The sequence below is a fragment of the Lynx rufus genome, unplaced genomic scaffold (genome assembly GCF_022079265.1).
Source record: "Lynx rufus isolate CCGP_SWC_20201006 ecotype Redwood Valley unplaced genomic scaffold, mLynRuf1.p SCAF_7, whole genome shotgun sequence".
Classification (NCBI taxonomy): Eukaryota; Metazoa; Chordata; class Mammalia; order Carnivora; family Felidae; genus Lynx; species Lynx rufus.
The window spans coordinates 12,496,417-12,519,829 of NW_025814889.1; the positions used below are offsets into that span (position 1 = coordinate 12,496,417).

General features: G+C 39.3%; 1 protein-coding gene across 13 annotated transcripts in view; it reads left to right on the top strand.

Annotated features, from left to right (window-relative positions):
* Nucleotides 1-407: 407 nt before the first annotated feature.
* The window catches only part of PRPF18 (pre-mRNA processing factor 18), a 76,979-nt gene continuing 53,973 nt past the window's right edge, over nucleotides 408-23,413 (top strand). For 12 of the 13 annotated variants that reach the window (XM_047066800.1, XM_047066792.1, XM_047066799.1 and 9 more), the window contains exons 1-4: nucleotides 409-593; nucleotides 17,094-17,171; nucleotides 19,880-19,984; nucleotides 22,328-22,441. In XM_047066800.1, coding sequence (XP_046922756.1) covers nucleotides 528-593; nucleotides 17,094-17,171; nucleotides 19,880-19,984; nucleotides 22,328-22,441 — 363 coding nt within the window. In that variant the 5' untranslated portion in view covers nucleotides 409-527. Of the gene's footprint in view, nucleotides 594-17,093; nucleotides 17,172-19,879; nucleotides 19,985-22,327; nucleotides 22,442-23,413 lie in introns of all 13 variants that reach the window. The other variant, XM_047066804.1, reaches the window with a different exon arrangement.

Genomic DNA, 23,413 nt, shown 5'->3' on the forward strand with positions numbered 1-23,413 from the left:
TCTGGCAATGAACCCTGCCCCTTTATTCTGTACTTATGAGCTAATTGTATTGTTCAGGTTTTTCCCACTCTAGTGCATTCATATTGGTGAGCAGGTAACTTGGAACTCTGATGTGAACTTCTGGTATAATGAGTAAAGATCTGGCCCTAGTTAACTTAATTTAAGTGTTCTACGAGGAGGCTTTTGCACCTGAACTAGCAGGTACAAGCAGGTGTGATAACTTCTCATTAAAAATGCGCCACGACTCGGGTTTCAGCCCGCTTTCAATTCCATCTACTAGCATAAACGGCAGGCGCGCTTCCGGAGGGCGCCGCCAGGGGGTGCAAATCCAAGCGGCTTCGTCAACAACAGGGGCCCTGGAGCGCTTCCTTCCGTCCTCTCGCTCACCTCAGCTTCCGCCGGAAGCGGTTCCTGTCAGTCGTCCTCCGGCGTTTGAGCTTGTTTGTGTTGGTTCGCGGCGCCTGGCCGAGTGAGGCTCGGACGGAGGAGCTGGAGAGGGAAGCTCGAGCGTAAACCCGGGCGGCGAGATGGACGTTCTGAAATCGGAGATCCTCCGGAAGCGGCAGCTGGTGGAGGACAGGAACCTGCTGGTGGTGAGGATCCTCGGGGGTCGTGGGGCTTTGGCGATCGAAGACGCGTGTGTGTGGGGGGGGGGGGCGGTAAAGGGGTCCTGGTGGGGATGGAGCTTAACGAGAGCCCGCCAGTACCCCGGAGCGGCCCCTTTAGACCCGCCCCTCGACACCTCCCTGGGGTGACTGAGGAAGTGGGGAGTTGCAGCAAGCCCCCCACATTTTGGCAAATTTCCCCCCAGCTGCCCCTTATTCCTCAAAGCTTCCGTATCTGCCCCTTCTGTCCACTCTGATCTGTCCGAGTTCTGCGAACGTGCCCCAGTTCTTGTGCCCAGCTGGAACAGAGAAAGGGCAGGCCCAGAATTATTTAATAAAAATCTTTGACTCCGTCTTGCTACTAAAACCTGGGTTTTTATTACCTTCCCCAGCCTCCTTCTCCCAACGCATAACAAAAGTCTGGTGGCCAGCTCTTCGCCGATGGGACGGCTAAAAGCGATGTGGGCGAGACAGTGGAATAAAGGGAGAACGAGGAAAATTACTTCCTTAATTTGATCTTCGTTGCTTTGTTGCGTAACTGACTAGACCAGCTGTTCTCAAAGCCGTGGGCCTCGAGACCCTTTACACGTTTCCAAATTGTTGACGATCACGAAGGGCTTTTGATTACGTGTTTATCGATGTTTACCGCATTAGAAGTCAAAGCTGAGAAGTTTTTCTTTTTTACTGTAGTTGACATACAAAATTATATTAGTTTCAGGTGTATAACAGATTCGGCAATTACAAACGTTAGGAAATGCCATCGCAGTAAGTGTAGTTAACATCTGTCACCATAAAAAGGTATTCAAATATTGACCAGGGGCGCCTGGGTGGCTCAGTCGGTTGAGCCTTTGACCTTGGCTCAGGTTATGATCTCACAGTTCGTGAGTTCAAGCCCCACATCCCGCTCTGTGCGGACAGCCTGGACCCTGCTTCGCATTCTCTGTCTCCCTCTCTGCCCCTTCCCCGATGTTGTTTTATCTCTCTCTCTCAAAAATATACATTAGAAAATACGATTGACTATATTCCCAGTGCTGTACTTTTTATCTCCATTTCTAATCAGTCTTATAACCGGACGTTTGTATCTCTTAGTCTCCTTCTCTGTGCATCCTCACCGCCTCCGCAATCACCAGTTCTCTGTATTTATTAGTCTCTATTTTGTCTGTTCCTTTTATTTTTTTAGGTTCCACATACAAGTGAGATCATATGGTATTTGTCTTTCTCTAACTTCAACTAATGTAGTACCTTCTAGATCTACCCATGTTGTCACAAATGGCAAGATTGCATTCTTTTTTGATATGCAGCTGTATAATTTTATATAGAATCTGTTGATTTATAGTCCTTATCTTTCTGCATCCTAGTGTCCCACAGTAGTTTTCACATTTTTCACGGCCCCAGTCACAGTAAGAAATTTTTGTATTTTGCTGTGATACGTGTTTGGAAAAAGTTTCATGAAAACGCTTCTTACCTTAACTACATGTGATTTATTTTTTAAATTTTTTTTAAAGTTTACTTTTTTATTTTGAGAGAGAGAAAATCCCAAGCAGGCGCCAGGCTGTCCGCACAGAGCCCAATGTGGGGCTCAAACTCACAAACCGTGAGATCATGACTTGAGCCAAAACCGAGAGTCGGACGCTTAACTGACTGAGCCACCCAGGTGCCCCTAGGTGTGATTCTATCATGTGTTTTATTTTAATTCGTTGTTTGATTAAAAAAAAATACTGGTTGGGGATCTGTGAATTGTTTCCATTACCTTATCTGTTGCTGGAAAACACCTGTCTGTGCTACATTGTTCTTCCAGAAGAGGCGTCTCAGTTTGGTCATTTCAAGTGATGTTGCAGGTTTTTATTGTTAGTCTGATAGTTGAAATAGTAAATGCTTCCTGTGAGTGCCTCTTTGTTAGATTAGAGAAACTCCAAAAAACAGCCTCCTATCACCTGTCCTACATGTCCTGCCTGCTGTGACTACTCAGAGGTAAGCGTAGGCCCTGCGTGGCTCTAATACCCGTGCTTTGGAGTCCTGGTGTTGGTGAGTCTTGATTAATTTTTTTTTTTTTTTTTTTTTAGTATTTATTTACTTTTGAGGGAGACAGAGTGTGAGCAGGGGAGGCGTAGTGCAGAGAGAGAGAGGAAGACAAAGAATCCGAAACAGGCTCCAGGCTCTGAGCTGTCAGCACAGAGCCTGACTCAGGGCTTGAACTCCTGAACCGCGACATCATGACCTGAGCTGAAGGTGGATGCTTAACTGTCCCAGGTGCCTCTGGTGAATCTTGATTTAACACAGAGCTTCATTTATGTGGAAAACACTTTGCAGCAGTTTTAGTTGTAGTTATGAACATGGGCTTTGTGTAGACCTCTGGCTTTGTTCCCCCCCCAATATATTATTGAATGTTTTCTCTATGTGTGACATTATACTCTGCCACAGAGAATTAAAGAAAAAGTAATGCTTGATTCTGTAAGGAACATACATTCAGTTTCACAGAAAATAAGCCACCAGGCAAGATATTCCTCACCTTTTCTCCTGTTAAAATGGATGCAGCACCAGTTAAGACTTGGGTCTGACCTCCCACCTGCACACTGGATCCCAGGTCCTGTTTTTTAGTATCGTGGACCTTAATGTCACGTCCCGTTTCTTCCTGTGCCTTTAGTCTGCTGACTTATTCCCACCAGCACTGAAACATCCTGATGTCTCTTCCATCTTTAAGAAAAAGGTTTTTTTGTTTTTGGGTTTTTTTTTTTTTATAACCAAGCTTCTTAAAATGAATTCTAATTCCTACACTCTTCCTTGACATGATGCAGACTGGTTCCTGCCCCCACAACTATACTGAATCTATTGTAATCAGGGATGGTAGTGCCCTCCACGTTTTCCTGACCTCAGCAGCACGTGACACTTTTGACCCGGCTCCTTTCTACATAAGCCCCTCTGCCTCTCCTCCTGTTGATGATAGTACTCGAAGGATCTTGGACTTAAAAAGGTTACGAATTAGTGGGGCGCCCGGCTGGCTTGGTGGGTGAGGCATGCAGATCTTGGTCTCGGGGATGTGGATTTGAGTCTTAGGTTGGGTGTAGAGATTACTTAACAATAAAATCTTAAAAAACAAACAACCCCCCCCCCCAAAAAAAAAAAACTAGTAATTTCTGTGCTGGTGAAAATCTGTGCCCATTACACCCCAGCCCCAGGTCGTTTCGGCCCTACTGAACCTTTTTGCATTTTTTCACTGCTTTGAACTTGGCTTTATGGTTACTTATCCTTTTCTTTGTAGTAGTTTTCTATAATTCTCTTCAGCTTCTATTTAATGGTCAGTGAGTAGCCTTTGAAGGTGTTTTTTTTTGTTTTTTTTTTTATTTAAAGTGTAGCTCAAAAACAGTGCGGTAGGGGTTTTGCTGTCACGTTGATAGCATCCATATTTTGACATCTTTAGATTCTTTTTCCAACATTTTACTATGAAAATTTTCAAACGTACAGAAAACTCAAAAATAATTGCACAGTAAACACTCATGGCTACCACTAGATTCCACAGTGAAACCTGCATTAACATGTTACTGTATTTGCTTTATCATGTAATTGTCCATTCATCTGACATTGCAGAAACTACTTTAGAGGGCTTGTAGCAGTCAGCTTTTTAGATTCAGTGATAGGCTATTTTAGTAGTTTCTCCACAGTTTGATGAAGGGGCACTCAGAAGCTAAGTATTTATTATTTCAGCCATCACAGATTAACCCTGAAAAGTTGGGACACCGCATGAAGCGACCAAAGATGAGGTAGCTCTTCTGGAACTATATAGACAAGCGTTTTTCAGCTGCAGATGGGGTAATGAAAACAATTTAATGATCTTAATATATTTCACGTTAAGTTGCAGACATTGGTACACTTTACCCCTAAACAATTTGGTGTGCTTATCATTAACCAGAGTTCATTATTTATTCTTTTTGTGTGTATGCACAAATTCATATATTAAGAAATACATGAATCAATGCATTTTGACACGTGCCCATGCCTATGTAATGCCATCTGTATCAAGACACAGAATATTACCTCGTTCCATCTTCCAGTCATGCCCTGGGCCCACAGAAGCCACCACCATTCAGATTTCTTTCCACCATTGGGTAGTCCTTCCTGCTTTAGAACTTCACGTAAGTGGAATCATACTGTGTGCTCTTCTGTGTTCCACTGTCTTTAATCATAACGTTTTGAGTTGTTTGCCTCTTTCTGCTGAATAGTATTCCGTTGTATAAATAGACCCAGTTCCTCTGATGTTGGCACTGGAGCTGTTTCCACGATTTTGCTCTTAAGATGAAAGCAGCTGCGAAACTTCATGTAGAAGTCATGGGTTTTCGTTCCTCTTAGGAAGATGCTGGGGAGTGGGATGGCTAGGTCGTAGAATAATTTAATTTTATTTAATTTTATTTAATACACAGAGTTCTAAACAATTCTGAATCCATTTTTTTGTGTGTGAGATAGAGGTGTGGTTTGCTGCATTCCCGGTGGGTATCCAGTCCCACACCATTTACTGAAAATAAGTTTCCCTTTGGATGGTTGTAGTGTCTTCAGAAATCAAATAATTGTGTTGTGTGGCTCCATTGTGGGTGCTCACTTCTGTTCATGTAAACTCTCTGTTGATCCTTAGGCCAGTGCCACACAGTCTTTTTTTTTTTTTTTTTTTTTAACATTTATTTATTATTGAGAGAGAGACACTGAGCATGAGCAGGGAAGGGGCAGAGAGAGGGGGAGACACAGAATGCGAAGCAGGTTTCAGGCACTGAGCTGTCTTCAAGAGCCTGATGCAGGGCTCCAACTCGCGGACTGTGAGATCATGACCTGAGCTGAAGTCGGACGCTCAACCGACCGAGCCACCCAGGCGCCCCACCCAGGCGTCCTATAGCTTTATGGTGCGTTTTAAGGTCTGGCAAAGTAAAAACTACCATCAATACTACTAGTTTTTCTTTTTCCTTTTTTCCTCCTCCTCTTGTTAGTCTCTGGCTGTGATACTTTATTTTGGAGCAGCTTTATTGAGGTGTAATTGACATACAGTAAACCAGAGTATACAGTTGGGTGCATTTTGACATGAGTATACACCTGTGAAACTTTCACCCCAGTGAAGATAGTAAACATGCCCATCTCACCCCAGAGTTTCTTTTTGCCTTCTGGTCATCCTGCCTTCCTGCCCCTCCCTGCACCCCAAAACCACCCTGCTCACAGGCACCCACTGATCTGCTTTCTCTTACTTTAAATTAGTTGCCATTTTCTAGAGTCTTGCGTGAATGGAATCATTCAGTATGTTTTCGGTCTTCTTTATCTTCTTTCATTCAGCCTAATCTTGAGATTCATTCTTGTGGTTCTGTGTATTGGTACTTAATTATTTTTTACACTGAACAACATTCCACCATTGAATGGGTATACCCGGTTTGTTTATTCATTAAACTATTGGAAGACCTTAGGGTTGTTGGCAGTTTTGGGCTGTTAAAATAGAGCTACTATGAACACTGGTGTATGGGCTTCTATATGGACATAAGCTTTCATTTCTCTTAAGAAAAGGCCAAGGAGTGGGATGGTTGGGTCATGGAGTAGGATGTTTAACTGTTTTTTTTTTTTTAAAGAGGTTCTGTTAGATTGGGTGTTATTTCTTGCATACGGTTTTATAAATTTAATGTTTTATAGTATATATAATTATGAAACATTTCATCTGTGCAAAGCATATTTTTGTGTAGATTTCTGCTTGGGATGTTATCAGTGGTAAAATACAGCCAACAGGGATTCGTTACCACTTCATAGTTCTTTCATTTTGAAAAGCGTTGTCTTTTTTTTTTTCCCCTTTTGATGAGGACTTCTAAGATTTACTTTCATCAATTTTCAAATATATAATACAGTATTTTTATTTGTTTATTTTGAGAGAGAGAGAGAGAGAGTGAGAGTGTGTGAGTGTACAAGTGGGGGAGGGCCAGCGAGAGAGGGAGAGAATCCCAAGCAAGCTCCATGCCACTGATGTGGAGCCTGATGCAGGCTTGAACCCACGAACTGTGAGATCATGACCTAAGCCAAAATCAAGTGTCGGGTGCTTAACTGACTGAGCCACCCAGGCACCCCTATAATACAGTATTATTAACTATAGTCACTATGCTGTACATTATATCTCTTTGAGTTGATTATTTTATAACTGGAAGTTTGTACCTTTTGATTGTCACCCAAGCCCCCTAACCCCTCAACCTCTGCCTCTGTGTACCTATGAGTTTGGTTTATTGTTAAAATTCCTCATATAAATGAGATCATACATTATCTTTCTTCTAACTTCACTTAGTGTAATACCCTTGGGATCCATCCATGTTGTTGTAAAAGTCAAGATTTTATTTTTTATGGCTGAATAATACTACATTTTGTGTGTGTGTGTGTGTGTGTGTGTGTGTGTGAGAGAGAGAGAGAGAGAGAGAGAGAGAGAGATTTTTTAATCTATTCATTTATCGATGGACAAGTTTTTTCCATACCTTGGCTATTGAAAATATTGCTAAAATGAGTATGAGGGTGCATATATCTTTTCAAAACAGTGTTTTAATTTTCTTGGGATAAATACCCAGAAGTGCAGTTGCTGAATGATATGGTGCTTCTCTTTGTAAGTTTTGGAGGAGCCTCCACACCATTTTCCACAGTGGCTGTACCAGTATACGTTCCCGCCAACAGTGCACAAGGGTTCCTTTTTCCCCACATCCTCACCAGCACTTGTCATTTCTTGTCTTTTTTTGATAATAGCATTCTGACAGGTGTGAGGTGCTATCTCCTGGTTTTGGTTTGCATTTCCCTGATGATGAGTGATGTTGATTAGCATTTTTTCATGTATCTGTTGGCCATCTGTACATCTTCTTTGGAAGAATGTCTATTCAGACCCTCTGCTCATTTAAAGTTGGATTATTTCTTTTTATGCTGTTTAGTTGTATGGGTTCGTTGTATATTTTGGATATTAATCCTTTATCATGTATGTGATTTGCAAATATCTTTTATTTCGTGGATTGTCTTTTTGTTGATGGTTTTGTTACTTGGCAGAAGCTTTGTCGTTTGATGTAGTCTCACTTGCTAGTTTCGCTTTTGTTGCCTTTGGTTTTGGAGTCGGACCGAAAAACTCGTCAAGGCCGGTGTTTTCTTCTAGGAGTTTTCTAGGTCTTAAGTTGAACTCTTTAATCCATTTTGAATTACTTTTTGTGTATGGTTTAAGATTGTAGTGTAGGGGCGCCCGGGTGGCGCAGTCGGTTAAGCGTCCGACTTCAGCCAGGTCACGATCTCGCGGTCCGTGAGTTCGAGCCCCGCGTCGGGCTCTGGGCTGATGGCTCGGAGCCTGGAGCCTGTTTCCGATTCTGTGTCTCCCTCTCTCTCTGCCCCTCCCCCGTTCATGCTCTGTCTCTCTCTGTCCCAAAAATAAAAAAATAAAAAAAAACGTTGAAAAAAAAGATTGTAGTGTAAATTCTTTCGCATGTGGCACTCCAGTTTTCCCAGCACCATTTTTTGAACAGAGAACCTTTTCCTGTAAATGTTTGGCTCCCTTGTACATTAATGGGTTTTACATGCATGGATTTATTTCAGGGCTCTCTATTTTGCATTCATCTGTGTGTCTGTTTTTATACTACTCCCATACTGTCTGGATTACTATAGCTTTGTATCATAGTTCTAGATGCAGGTGCTTGATGCCTCCTGCTTTGTTCTTTATCAAAATTATGTTAGCTGTTGGGGTCTTTTGGGGTTCCATACAAAGTTTAGGATTGTTCTATTTTTGTGAAAAATACCGTTGGAATTTTGATAGGGATTGGATTGAATTTATAGATTGCTTTGAATAGTAGGGACATTTTCACAGTACAGGCATACCTTGGAGCTTTTGCGGGTTTTGTTCCAGACCACTGCAATAAAGCAAATATTGGAATAAAGTGAGTCAGATGAGGTTTTTGGTTTCCCAGTGCATATCAAAATTATGTTTGCACTGTACTATTAAGTGTGCAGTAGCATTAGGTCTATGAAAATAAAACAACTTAAAAATATTTTATTGGTAAAATATGCTAACCAGCATCTACACTTTTGGTGAGTTGTAATCACTGATCTCAGATACCATAGCAAAAATAATAAAAATGAAAAAGTTTGAAATATTGCTAGAATTAGCAAAATAGGGCACAGACACAAAGTACACAAATGCCATTGAACAAATGGTGCCAGTAGACTTGCTCAATGGAGGGTTGCCACAGATCTTCAGTTTGTAAAAGATGGAGTATTCGTGAAGTGCAATAAAGTGAAGGTCAGTGAAACGACATATACCTGTAACTAGTTCCTGCAGTCCAGGGGCACGGACCATCTTTGCATTTATTTGTGTCTTCAGTTTCTTTCATCACTGTCTTAAGAGTTTTCAGTGTACAGCTCTTTTATTTACTTCCTTGGTTAAATTTATTCTTAGGTAGTTTATTCATTTTGATGTTGTTGTAAATGGGATTGTTTTCTTAATTCCTCTTTCTCATACTTTGTTATTAGTGCATAGAAACGGCAATTTTTTTTATATATTTTTTTTTTATTTTTTTTTCAACGTTTATTTATTTTTGGGACAGAGAGAGACAGAGCATGAACGGGGGAGGGGCAGAGAGAGAGGGAGACACAGAATCGGAAACAGGCTCCAGGCTCTGAGCCATCAGCCCAGAGCCTGACGCGGGGCTCGAACCCAGGGACCGTGAGATCGTGACCTGGCTGAAGTCGGACGCTTAACCGACTGCGCCACCCAGGCGCCCCGAAACGGCAATTTTTGTACATTGATTTTTGTATCCTGCAGGTTTACTGAATTTATACTGAATTCATTTCTGACATCTTTTTGGTGCAGTCTTTAGGGTTTTCTATGAATAATATGTCATCAGCAAATATTGACGGTTTTACCTCTTCATTTTGGAATTTTCTTGGATGGGTTGCTGTGGCTACGACTTCTAATACTATGTTGAATAAAAATGGTGAGAGTTGACATCCTTGTCTTGTTCCTGACCTTAAAGGAAAAGCTTTCAACTTTTCACCACTGAATATGATGTTACGTGTGGGCTTGTCATATTTGCCCTTTTTATGTTGGTATGTTCCCTCTATACCACTTGGACAGTTTTTATCATAAATGGATGTTGAGTTTTGTCAGATGCTTTTTCTGCATCTTTTGAGATGGTCATAAGATTTTTTCCCTCCATTTTGTTAATGTGGTGTATCACATTGATTTGTGGGCATTGAATGAGCCTTGCATCCCTGAAATAAATCCCACTTGTCATGGTGTATGATTCTTTTAATAAATTGTTGAATTCAGTTCATTAATACTTTGTTGAGATTTTTTTCATCTATATGCATCAGGAATATTAGCCAGTAGTTTTCTTTCCTTGTGGGATCATTGGGTGGTTTTGGTATCAGGGTAATGTTGGCCTTAAAATGAGTTTGGAAATGTTTTCCTGCTCTATTCTTTTTTTTTTTTTTTTTTTTTTTGGAAGTGTTTGTGAAGGATGAGTTCAGTTCTTTGACTGTTTGGTAGGATTCACCAGTGAAGCCATCTTGTCCTGGAGTTTTGTTTTTTGGGAGGACTTGGATTACTGATTCAATCTCCTTACTAGTAATTTGAAATTTTCTATTCCTTCATAATTCAGACTTGGAAAGTTGTAGATTTCTAGGAATTTACCCATTTCTTCTAGGTTGTCCAGTTTGTTGGTGTATAATTATTCATAGTAGTCTCTTAGGATATTTTGTGTTTCTGTGGTATCATTGTAATGTCTCTTCTTTCATTTATGATTTTATTTGTGCACTTTTTTTTTTACTTGATAAATGTAGCTTGAAGGTTTGTCAATTTTCGGGAAAAAAACAAAACAAAACAAAAACCCAAAACCCAAAACAGCTCTTAGTTTAATTGATCTCTTTTTAATCTCAGTTTCATTTATTTTTGCTCTGGTATTTGTTAATTCCTTCCCTCTACAAACTTTGGGCTTCATTTGTTCTTTTTCTCAGTCCTTTTGAGATTTTTCTTGTTTTCTGAGGTAAACATTTATTGATAGGAGTTCCCCTCTTAGAACTACTTTTGCTGCGTCCCATACATTTTGGTAAGTTGTGCTTCGATTTTTATTTATTTGAAGGTGTTTTTTGATTTCTCCTTTGGTTTCATTGACTCATTGTTTGTTCAGTAACATGTTTTCTTTTTGTAATTGATGTCTAGTTTCATATCATAGTGGTTGGAAGAGATGGTTGATGCGATTTCATTCTTAAATTTATCAAGACTTGATTTGTGGCCTTATTCATGCTTTGTCTTGGAGAATGTTCCATGTGCACTTGAGAAGAATGTCTGTTCTGCTTTTTTCTTTCCTTTTTTTAATGTTTATATATTTTTGAAGGTGAAAAAGAGAGAGAGACAGAGCATGAGCAGGGGAGGGGCAGAGAGAGGGAGACACAGCATCCCAAGCAGGCTCCAGGCTCTGGGCTGTCAGCACAGAGCCCGACGTGGGGCTTGAACCCACAAACTGTGAGATCCTGACCTGAGCCTAAGTCTGACACTTAACCCAACTGAGCCACCCAAGCAACCCCCTTCTGCTGCCTTTGGATGGAATATTCTGCATACATCTGTTAAGTCTGTCTATTCTAACATGTCATTTAAGGCATTGTTTCCTTATTATTTTTTTCTATCTGGATGATCTATCCGTTGATGTAGCATTGAGGGATTTTAAGGCTTATTTTCATAATTCACCAAGGTGTTAACCTTGCCACATACTTTGATCTCATGTATAGTATCTTTGCATATTCAGGCTGTATATTTATATTTGTTGGCTTTCCAGTGTGTTTTTTTTACAACTCTTGATGATGTTTCTGTCTCATTTATCTAAACACTAAAGACCTTAATGTGATTGAGGAATGATGATTCTAAATTAATGAAATGCTGACAGTCATGGGTGAATGTTTTAAATTTTGATTTTCCTTTATTAGTGTTGGCAGACATTTCAGGTGGTACATTAGATACGTTTCTGCACTTTAGACCTATGGACCTCAGTTTTATCTTACAGAAAGTACAACTTAGAGTCCAAGAATAACATTTGTAAAGCAGCATGTAGGAATTAGGTTCTGACTTAAAAAGGAGAAGTACTTTTGTATACCCTTTGCAGATTGTCTTTAAAATCAGGTAGAAAGGTTAGGTGCTGGAAAAAAAAAAAAGGTGCTTTAGGAGAGAATCTAAAGAAATTTAACCATCAGTCCATATGCTGTCTTAAAATGTGTACCACCCACTTGTGTTTAGACTTTTGTGTTTGTAGGTCTTTATTCATTCTGTAATGAATTCAACAAACTTAGAGCTTGAGAATTGTGAATACAGTTAGAAAGGAAAGCGGATTTGTGAAATGAATGAACAAGCCCTAAAATCTGATCGTGGCCGCGTTTCTCGATAGCTCTGTAACTTTGGGCAAGTCGTCTAACCCGCCTGAGTTACCTGTAAAGGGGCTGAATCACTGATTCTCAAGTTTTAATGCTGTACAATTTTAATTGTCATCAGTGTGTCCCCAGCACTTTGTATTTCAAAGTGCGTTTTCAGTGTGTTTTATAAAACAGTGTTTTACAGTTAGAGAAGTTTTAGTTGCTCTTTTAAACTCTTCTGTTTTACTAAATACAAGGTATATAAAGATGACATTTGAAACATGGTAGGGAACCTTTTGTTTTAGACACCCTTTGATGTCATGAAATAAAGGGTCATGTAGTACAAAGCAAAATATTTTTATTTTTCTCATTATAATTCTAAAATGCAAAGCAAATTTAACAATTTAATCATTAATAATTCATTCAAATGATTCAAAATTCCAAACCTACTGAAGAGTACAATAGTTTCCTTCTAACCCGTCTCCAGGCCGCCCAATTCCCCTCCTCCGCAGCAGCTAACAGTTAATGCATGTGAAACACGTGGAAAAGGATCCAAGTGGGTGTATAGTCTTTCTTCCTCTTCTTAAATATAATGTAGCATAGTAGATCTACTCTTCTGCACTTGATTTTTTTCATTTATCACAATATAAAATCAACTTAATGTTTAAAACTTGTTTAACAGAACTTGACAAAATTTTGAAATAGTAAAGGGAGAAACTGCCGTTACTAAAATGGAAGATGCTGGAAATAAAATCATTAGGGACAGTAATGCCTTAATATGTTTTAATAAATTGAAAAATCTAAGTGAAGTGACTAAAAGATAATATTAAAAATACAAGAATTAGAAAATCTGAACAAACGAGTAAATGAGGAAGAAATAAGCAAAGTCATCTGACAGCCAAGAGGGTAGCTATTGAAGGAGGAGTTAGCAGTTGAACTGAAGACTGCCTAAGATCAGTCGCAGAAGATTCTTTGCATTTGCACTGTGGACATTGTTGATGACGTCAGGATTTTTCACTGGAGCAGTAAGAACGGAGGCCAAGTTGTGGCAGGGCCACAAAGAGAACTGGAAGTGAGGACGTGGGTACAGAGGAGAGAAAACATGTTCGTGTAGTTCTGTTGTAAATGACGCTTAGCATCCTACCTCGTGCAGAGCAAGGAATATTTACAGTTGGAGTCTTGAGCGTATTTAAGTGGTAATGGCCAGGAGCCTGGTACAGAGGGAAAAGGTGCAGATGCTGAAGAGAAAATAGTAATGGGTGATGAGAAGTCCCTGAGGAAGGTGGGAGGAATTGAGAAGTGGGGTGCAGGTGGAAGGGACTGGCCTTAGGCAGGAGGAAGACTTCCTCTTTGCCTCCTTAGGGAAGAAAGGCATGGTGCTGGGCGGACTTCCTGTTCCATGGCTTCCGTCTTCTCTGTAACAGAGTGGCTTAGTCATTTGCTGAAAATAAGGGGAGAGAGGATGGGAGAAGAGGTTTAAGCGAGGGGAGAATATGTACTGGTCAGTGTAGAGAATATATTGGAGAAAAAAACTAAATAGATCGGTGGGTGGCATTGAGGCCCAAGTGGTTTCCCAGTATTGCCCAGCACCCTGGGTGCAGGCATGGAGAAGGCCAGCAAGGGGGTTCTCCTAGGCCCCGGATTGTCACTTCTTGATATCAGGACCCCTTTGTGTACTTAACTATTGGCTCCGGAGAGCTTTTTGTTTACGTAGGATATGTTTATTGATAATTACTCTCTTAGAAATTAAAACTCGGTAATTTAAAAATATATTCTGTTTACTTGTATTTCATACGATGATTAGCCCATGTGTGTTAACATAAATGTTTGTGTGAAAACTGTATTGCGAAACAAAGAAATTTAACGAGAAGATTGACGTTATTTTAAAGTTTTGCAATTCTGTTTAATCCCTGGCATATTAGAAGGCAGTTGAGTTGTCCCGTTTCTCCATTCAGCCTGTTGTGACGTGTTGTTTTTGTTCAAGTATATGAAGAAACTTCATCCTCAAACAGGTATTTGGAAAAGGTGTAGTATTTTAATAGCCTTTCAGATAATTGTGGATATTCTTTGATGCTGTACCAAAACTACACAAATGGTAAGTTTCTTAAAGATTAGAGTTTGGATTCTGATCCATATCAGTGAACTTTTTTTCTGTTTTTAAGATTTTATTTTTAAATAATCTCTACACCCAAGTTGGGGCTTGAAGTTAGAACCCTGAGATCAAGAGTTGCACACTCCTCTAATGAGCCAGCCAGGTGCCCATCAATGAACTTTTTTGTATATTACAATCTATTGATCTGTTTTCCAGATCTTTTCTGAACTATTCTGCTTGTAGATCTTTTGCCTATGCATAATCTTGAAACTTGTTGATTTTGTACTGTCATGGTTTGCTGAGCTACATAGGTCTTCTACATGTTATGTTCTTGAAATGATACATATCACCGCTGATTGACCAGAAAAGCCTTTTAGCATTGGGAAACCATCAAGTTCACAGTGATGGCTGCAAGTTTACCACCATTCTGATCTTTGCTTGAAGGATGGAATTTTATCATTGGCAACAAATATTATTCTTTTCCTTTCAGTAATGGGCTTGCTTTCTTCGGTTTTGAGAAAATGTCTGCCAAATAGCAGAACTGCTTGTATGTTTGATTTCATCCTACCAAATATAAAAAGATAATAATACTCAGGGGTTGAGATTTAGTGGAATTGTACTGTATCGTGATACTGAAGAGGAGTGCCTGGCTGGCTCAGTTGGTGGAGCATGGAACTCTTGGGGTTGTGAATTCGAGCCCCATGTTGGGTGGAGAGCTTACTTAAAAATAAAATCTTTTTTTAAAAAAGTTTCTGAATCGACACTGGTGTTTTTATTTTTTCTGTATGTGCTTGCTGGGAAGAAGACAGTGAACTCTGAGATGTAAATAAAAATAACTTTTATTTATGCTGAGGTTCCAGTGGCTTTCTTCACCTTGGCTTTTGTACCATCAGTGAAAGTGAAAGTGTGAGCACAGTGAAAATGGAGCACATAACCTCTTAGTATTATTACGATAATGTGTTTGACCTTTTAGAACCCCTGACAAGGTCTTTAGGACCCCTAGAGGTCCATGAACTACCTTTGGACAATTGATACTCTAGGCTAAGATTTCGTTGGGTATAGTCAATGGAATTGAGATGTGGTAGTAAAAGATACTGTAAAGATTGGACCACAGACAGGCTTGGAGAGTCCTTTACTTCTTCTGAGAGGATACGAGTATGTGCTTGTCAACTTGTTTACGTGACATATGACAGTTAATGCTACGTGGTCATAAGAAACAATTGATGCTGAGATAAGATTTGGGGAGTGAAGAACTGTAGCTTGCAATACTGGATCCGTTCAAAGACTTTAAGGACTGAGTTCTAGTTGTGCGTGTTACTTACAAGGCTCAGTAAGTTGTGGGGATGTCACCTGCCCTTTCCAACTCTCTGTTCTCTCACCTCTAAACTGGGATTAGTATTATTTTGCTCCCACCTTTCTCAGGGTAGCTTTGATGTTTGGATGATGCAATCAGTTCCTTACCCCAGGTCATAACCTTCAGCTTTGCATCTGTAAAGCTGTTCGTTTGTGGTGGATGAGTCAGTAAATGTTCGTTGAGTTAATGAACTTTAACAAAACTGTTGATCCTGAGGATTCTAAACATACACAAAAATGGAATTATAGGATGAACCTCCATCTATCCTTGTCTCGTGCTCTTTTATAAACAAGATAGGATCACACCCAACAAAATTACATTTGGGTCCTTAATACCATTAATATCCTCTCACTTTCAGATGTTCCCAGTTCAATTAGAATATGTACATAGACATTTTTACAGTTGGTTTGTTCAAATCAGATCCACACAGAATCCACTTGCTTGTTAACTTTGTTAACTACGACTCTTGGTTTCTTTTAATCAAGAACATTTTCATTCTCCCCCATTTTTTATGCCAGTAACTTGTTAGAAAAACTGGCTACCTTGATAAACGTCCCAGTATTTGCTTCCCAGTGATGGTGTTTCGCTTATTTCCCTATTCCCTACGTTTGTAATAAACTGGAAATTAGACCTAAATGGTTAGATTCACTTGCAGCTTTTTGGCAAGAATACTTAGTAGATGTGCTGTATACTTCCTGTGTCTATCACAGGGGAGACACACAATGTTTTCCTGATGCCAGGCTTGATCAGGGCATTCAAGTGTAGCAGTCTAATCTGCCCGTTGTTCACCATGAACCTTTCTTGTCATGGTCCTGGCATCCATGATCATGGCCGGAGTGAATGAGCTTGGGAACTATGAGGTACTGAAATACATGTATGGAGGTACCACTGAGGTACCCTTATAATTACTACTAATAAAGTAGGGCAGTATCTTTATTTGAGCTAAGTCATTACTGGAATAATATCCAAATGGCACAACTGTAGACGGAACAACGTCCAAATTAGGGAATGTAGATTTAACAGCAAGAATGATTTTGTATATAGTATAGAAAGAACTTTTTTTTTTCTCCTACAGACTTAGAGCTGGTCTCATAACATTGAATCATATAAAACAAATAACTTTAAACGATCTTGCTAATTGCTAATAAAGACTCTCACACCATTTTATGTCTAGATTAAGAATTAATATGATTTTAAGAATTGATCAGTACAAATATAATTAATTGGTACAGAAAGATTCCAAGTGACAAAAAGATTTTGGACACACCCTAGGAGCTCTCTGGGTAATAGCAGTTAAGATGTCAGATAACAGTTAACCATAATCTTTGATTGTTTCTGTTGGAAGAAAATAATTAAAGCATCCTGTTTTTTGTAGTTCCTAATGAATTCATTTGTAGAAATTATCATTGAACCTAAACATTGGGGAATTAAATGAAAACAACGTGAACATTTGGAAAATATTGTTGGTTTCTTCTCTTTGCTGGATATGCCTGTTAAAATTATACTGCAAGAGAAAGACTTCATATTTAGAGCAGATAGAAGACAGATGGCATGTCGAGGGATTCAGTATAATATACCCGGCTTTACCGTGCTCTTGATAAACTCAAGTGTTGGTAGGTTGTCTACGGAACATGAAATTTTACCCAGGGACCTATTAACGTACTTCTCTCTTCAATAGGAAAATAAAAAGTATTTCAAGCGTAGTGAACTTGCCAAAAAAGAAGAGGAAGCGTATTTTGAAAGATGTGGCTACAAGGTAGGGCTCTCTCTTTTGTGTTAAGTCGTTTATTTCTGAGTTTAAATTTGTATAGCTGTTGTTAAAGTGACAAAATTATTGATCTCTGTTCAATTTATCAATGTTATACGTTAGCCTATAAATGAGAAGCCATCGGGAGAGGTAGGAGCTTTTTTCTTTTTTCTTTCTTTTTTTTTTAAATCTTGAATTCAGGCAAATACATGCATGCCTTCTGGCTTGGAATGGTTTGGCTTTTGTGGACAGCATGAAGTGGCTTGAGATCAAAGCTTGAATTTTGTTTCTTTGAATTTTTTGGGTCTGATTCTGCCTCATCTTCATCTCCACCAACCACCAGCTCCTCCCCCCACCTCTCCCAATAAAAGTCCATTTTAAAGGGTTTCAAAACATTTTACTCATTCGACCACAACCGAGGTGGTAGCACCTTGTGGTATTTCCCCACTTTCACTGGAATATTTTAAGCCATTGTTTTTATGTTTGCATTGTTAATAGTTCCTTTTGGCCCCAAGTACCTCTGCCTGAGGCAGAATGCCATGTAACACTGTGCTTTTGTGTGATAAGGTCTAGTGTGTAGAGAATGTATAGAAATATTAGAAACGAATGAGTGGCCTGGAAGACTATTTTAGAGGCATGACTCAAAGTGTCCTTGAGGTTACCCTTTATTATCCTATCCAACTCTTCTCCTAGTTGAATAACATATTGGGGTTTTTATTGGGAGGGGTTAAATGTTATGAGGTGAAGTTGATGTTTAAATCGTTTTAAAAGAAGACTGTATCTAGTTTAATACTTTCTTAAACAAGACCGAGAAATTGTGTTGAAATACTTGTGCCAAATCCTAAATTTGACAGTAACTTTTTGCTTGTGAACCATGTGTATAATATAATACTCTTGTGCATGTAATGGGGAAAGTCTGGAGATCAATTGATCTGGCATAGCATTTCTAAAAGGAAGCATGAGGAATGCGAATGGTATGTATATGCATTTGGTTTTATTTCGTAGTGTGGGCAGGGGGCAGGTATTGGAAATGTAGTTTTATGTTTCTGATGGATGTCTAAAATACAAAAGTTTGCATTTTTATTTTGATATTTTCCATAAATGTATTGATTTCATTCGCTTTTAGCTTAGGAAAAATAAAATACATTTTATGTAAATAGCCAGCGAATGGATACCAGGACAGAAGAATTCTCATCTTTTCTTGTCCATTGTTGTCTAACTCACACTTGGTCTGGAATGCGAATCGTTTACCATGGATTTAGTCTGCTGACTTGTTGCTTTCCCAGATGCCTAAATTTGAACCTTTTCAACGTTTTGGTCAAGTAGGAAAAGAATTAAAACCAGGCGGTTTTGCTTTGTTTACATTGCTTCAGTTATAGGTCAGTACTTTTTTGCTTCTGTAGAGAAAAGCACTAAAGCAGAGGAACTACCGTAGAGACACTGCTGGTGGCATTGGGTCCAGCGGACAGAACGTAACTGGCATTCTGTAATTAAGAGTGCTTGTCATCCCGAGAGTTTTGGAGAAATGCCTGTTTTTATGCTTAAAGAGAAAGCACAGGCTTTTCTTTCTAAATCGTGTTTAATATTTCCTTTTTGGTAGTAATGAAAATGCAGCATGTATCACTTCCATTCTCTTATGAAAACTAGGTTCCATTTTTAAGGCTTGATGCCGATTTCGTTTGTGAAAATACAGGAGTTGATTTTTGTACCTCAGTTTTCTGTCAGCACTGTTAACATTAACATAACAGTTAGCCATGAACTATAGAATCAGAAATGATATCATTTTTAACCATTATAGCCTTCTTAATGGAATGTGAGTATTTCTTTAATGTTGGCCTTCTATTTTTTATTTTTTTTTTTAATCTTTTGGCATTTGAAATTAGTCCTATGATCAGGTGGGAAACCATGTTCCAGTATCTTTTTACAGACTACACCTTGGGGCTTACGAATTGTTGAACTTAATTTTCCTAAACTGTGAGCTGGACAGCAGACTCAATACGTGAAAAGATCCCTCCCTCCCCACCCCGTAGGTTCATACATACAAGAATGTCCATTCTTGGGAGCAGGGGTGCGGGGGTGGGGTATGAGTAGAAAGGTGCTGTTGTGCTGTTATTTCCCCCCAAGGTTCAGAGCTCGGTCTGTTGGCAAATTGTGTGTAGCTTTGGGAGTATTTCCACACGTCCAGCAGTGGTCTCGGTGCTCTTGGAATCCTCCCTTTCAAAAAGGAGGGTAGGAAAAAGCAGGAGCTTGAGGCTTCACAGATTTCTTAGAAAACACTTTTTTGTTTGTTTGTTTATTTCATTAAAACCCAAAACAAGGATCAAACAACCCTATGAGGTGGTTTTCTCAAAGAGGAGAAGCAAGTTGATGGTTTTTAAGAAAAGAGTTTAACTTGTTTCGAGTCTAGGGAGAAACGAGCCTAAATTTCAGCCCTTGTAAGTTTTAGATTTTGGAAATCATTATACATCTGTCGCTTTTCAGTAGCAAGAGTGCTGTCTCCTTGTGTGTGTGCTTGCTGGCTGTGTCCCTGAGACGGCGAAGTTTGATGAGTTCTCAAATGCAGGCACATTTATTAGGATTTCCTCAGTGGAACATTTAGAAAACCTCCAGTATTTAAAACCTGTTTATTTCCATGAGCAGTTAATGCATAGAATGATCAGTACTAGCTGTATTATACTGTAAAAGCTGAATTTGATTTCTTTTGGCTATTAATATAGATACAGCCAAAAGAGGAGAACCAGAAACCATTAACTTCTTCGAATCCTGTGTTAGAACTTGAACTTGCAGAGGAAAAGTTACCCATGACTCTTTCTAGGCAAGAGGTAAGTTTATGTATGAGTGTTTCATGAAAAAAAGAAAAACCTCCAGAGCATTTGCATTTATTTTCATTTCTTTCCAGTAAGTTTTATGTCATTATTGCCTACATAACGTGACCTACTGGATTAAAGTACTGTGCAGTATTCATGAAGTTCTAAATCTTTGCTTTTCTTGTTATTCTTGAACTTTTAAAAGAATATATGTTTCTAAACTTTAGAAACTAAACACCTTGTTCTAAATAAGTGTATACATTCTAAGTAACTATACTTAAGTCACTTGTCTAAATTATTTTACTTTATTTATTTTTAGTTTTTTAAATGTTTATTTATTTGGAGAGAGGGGAGGAGAGTGCAAGCAGGAGAGGAACAGAGAGAAAGGGAGAGAGAGACTCCCAGCCTGCGCTAATGGTGCAGAGCCTGACGTGGGGCTCGATCTCATGAGCCATGAGATCATGACCTAAGCCGAAATCAGGAGTCAGGCACTTAACTGACTGAGCCACCCAGGCACCCCTAAATTGTTTTAAAAATACTGTTTTATAACTTTCTCTGAATATGTCTTAATAGGTCAAAACACAGAGATCTGTATAATTTTTTAGGACTACATAATTTCCCACAATATTTTTAAAGCCAATTATTCTTTTAAAAACCAAATAGTAATGGTCCTTCAGATTGCTTTAGCACATCCCTCTTAGAAATCATACTAAGATGAGCATCCTTCTACAGATGGCATTGCGTGCATGCTAACGTATGGTTATTTCTTTTGGAAGATTTGTGAGAAGCATGGTTTCTGCAGTCTGTTGAGTAAAGACTGAACGTTTCTACGACTTGGGGTACATAGGACCGCCAGGCTCTGTAGACAGGTTATGCAACTTTGTGCTCTCAGCTACTGTGCTTTTTAGACTCTAGTCAGAACCAACTGTTCTTTTTCTTAAAAAGCCAAAAACAACAACAAAAAAATCTCAAGAAAGTCATGTGACATAAAGAATTCAAACTATATAGAGCGATACAAAACAAAAATGAACTATGAACAAAAGGAAACTTACAGAGGAAAGGATGATCTGACTCTAAAAGCTGTCATGTGAAAATTAGGTGAAAGGAACTTGGAATACCTAGCCCCAAGAGAAGAACATTGGGGACATAAAAGAAAAAAAATCCATCGACAGTAGCTGTAATTTTGGAAAAGAATTTAGTGTTCTTGTGGTTGCATAAAGTAGAACTAAGGCATATTGGTAGAATTCTGAGGGAGGGAGGTTTTAGTTTATTTTGAGAAGTAAAACATATGTGAAAGTATGTGTCCAAAATTGGGACGGCCTGTTTCATGACGAGGTGTGATCCCTGGCATTTGTCCGACGGGCCTGGCAGAGGTGTTTTGGAAGTCATGTCTGCCTTGATTGGAGATAGCGTTGGATGGCCTCTTAAGCATCTTTTTTTTTTTTTTTTAATTTTTTTTAATGTTTATTTATTTTTGAGACAGAGAGAGAGCATGAACGGGGGAGGGTCAGAGAGAGAGGGAGACACAGAATCCGAAGCAGGCTCCAGGCTCTGAGCTGTCAGCATAGAGCCCGATGCAGGGCTCGAACTCACGGACCGCGAGATCGTGACCTGAGCCGAAGTCGGCCGCTTAACCGACTGAGCCACCCAGGCGCCCCTTAAGCATCTTTTTAATACGAAGCTTTGGTTAATTCAGTGGGAGCCCTACCAATGGTTTCTGTGCCACTATTTATGTTTCCCGATAAAATTCTTTCTTGTTACTTGGGAACAATTTTGGATCAACCTTTATTTTTCACAATTAAAATTTATTTTTTTCTTATGAGATACAACATGGATCCAAAAGTGTATAAAACATGAGTGTGCAATATAATGGGTGATGACAAAACAAAACCCAGGTAACGGTCACCCAGGTCAAGAAACAGTATTTCCAGCCCCTCAAAAGCCTTACTGGTGCCCCGCCCTGATCCTAACTCCCATCTCTTCTGAGGGTAAGTTTTTGGTTTTTAATGTGGCATTACAGTGCTGAGTCCAGGCTCTGGTCAGTGAGTTCTTGGATGACTCTAGACTTTATTTTCCTTCTGTATTTAAAAGTTACCACTCCCTCCCATCTTCATGCTTTTCTCATGTATTCTGTTATCCAGATGGAGCCTTTGCCGAAACAGCCAAAGTACGCAAAACACGTTAGAGATTTTCAGATGTGACAGTAACTCACTAGATCCGTTCACGGAAAATTGAAGAAAAAATAAGGACAACTGACTTTGTATTTCAATTTTGAAATAATGTATTTGGTAACCTAAAGGAGGAATTATTATTACTAAAAACATAGGGATTACTATTATTACTGATTTTTTTTACTAGGTTATCAGAAGATTGAGAGAAAGAGGAGAACCAATCAGACTATTTGGAGAAACTGATTATGATGCATTTCAGCGTTTAAGAAAAATAGAGATCCTCACACCAGAAGTTAACAAGGTAAGAAGTCAGGACAAAACTCGGAGAATATCACTGTACCACATAAACTAGAATAGTACGGGGTTTGAGCACTTGCGTTGTTCTAGGCAAAAATGGAACAATCAAGTTGCCAGATTACTGCTGCTGAAGTAAATCTTTAACGTTTAATTTTTAAAAAAGCACCCATCTAATTTAATTATAAGCACCTATCTCAATTAACGGCACCTATCTTAAGCATACAGTTCAGTGCATTTTGACGAATTCTTTTAAGCATGTAACCACCACCCTTATGAAGATGCACAGTGTTTTTCTCACACAGGAAAGTCACCTAGTGCCCCTTCTTAGCCAGTCCTCCTATTTCATCTCCTCCATGTGCGCACAACCACCTTTGAAAATTCTGTCACAGTAGGTTAATTTTGCTTGTTCGAGTATGTCATGTAGATGGAGTCATGAGAGCATGTCTAGCTTCTTACGCTGAGGATAGTTTTTAGATTCGTCGTTGTTACTGCAGAAATCAGTAGTTTTTCATTGGTGATGATCTTCATTTGTCTGAATATACCACCATTTGTGTCCAAATTCGGGCTATTAAGAATAAAACTGCTCTGACTCGTCTTTTTTTTTTTTTTTTTTTGAGAGAAAGCACGCTTGCGCGCCCAAGTGGGGGAGGGGCATAGACAGAAAAAGAGAGCATCCCAGGCAGGCTCAGCGCTGAGCAGTGTGGGGCTCAATCCCATGAACTGACATCATGACCTGAGCCGAGATCAAAAGTCGGACACTTACTCAACTGAGCCACCCAGGCACCTGCACAAGTCTTTTTTGGGTCTGTGTTATTTCTCCTGAGTAAATAAAGGTTACATCTCTTGGTAAATACCTGAAGTAGAAGGGCTGAATAGTAAGAGTAAATGTATGATTAAGTTCTTTAGAAATGCCAAGTATTTCCAAATGTCCTCAAGCCTTTTTTATTGTAAGTGTTTTAAATTGTAACCATTCTCT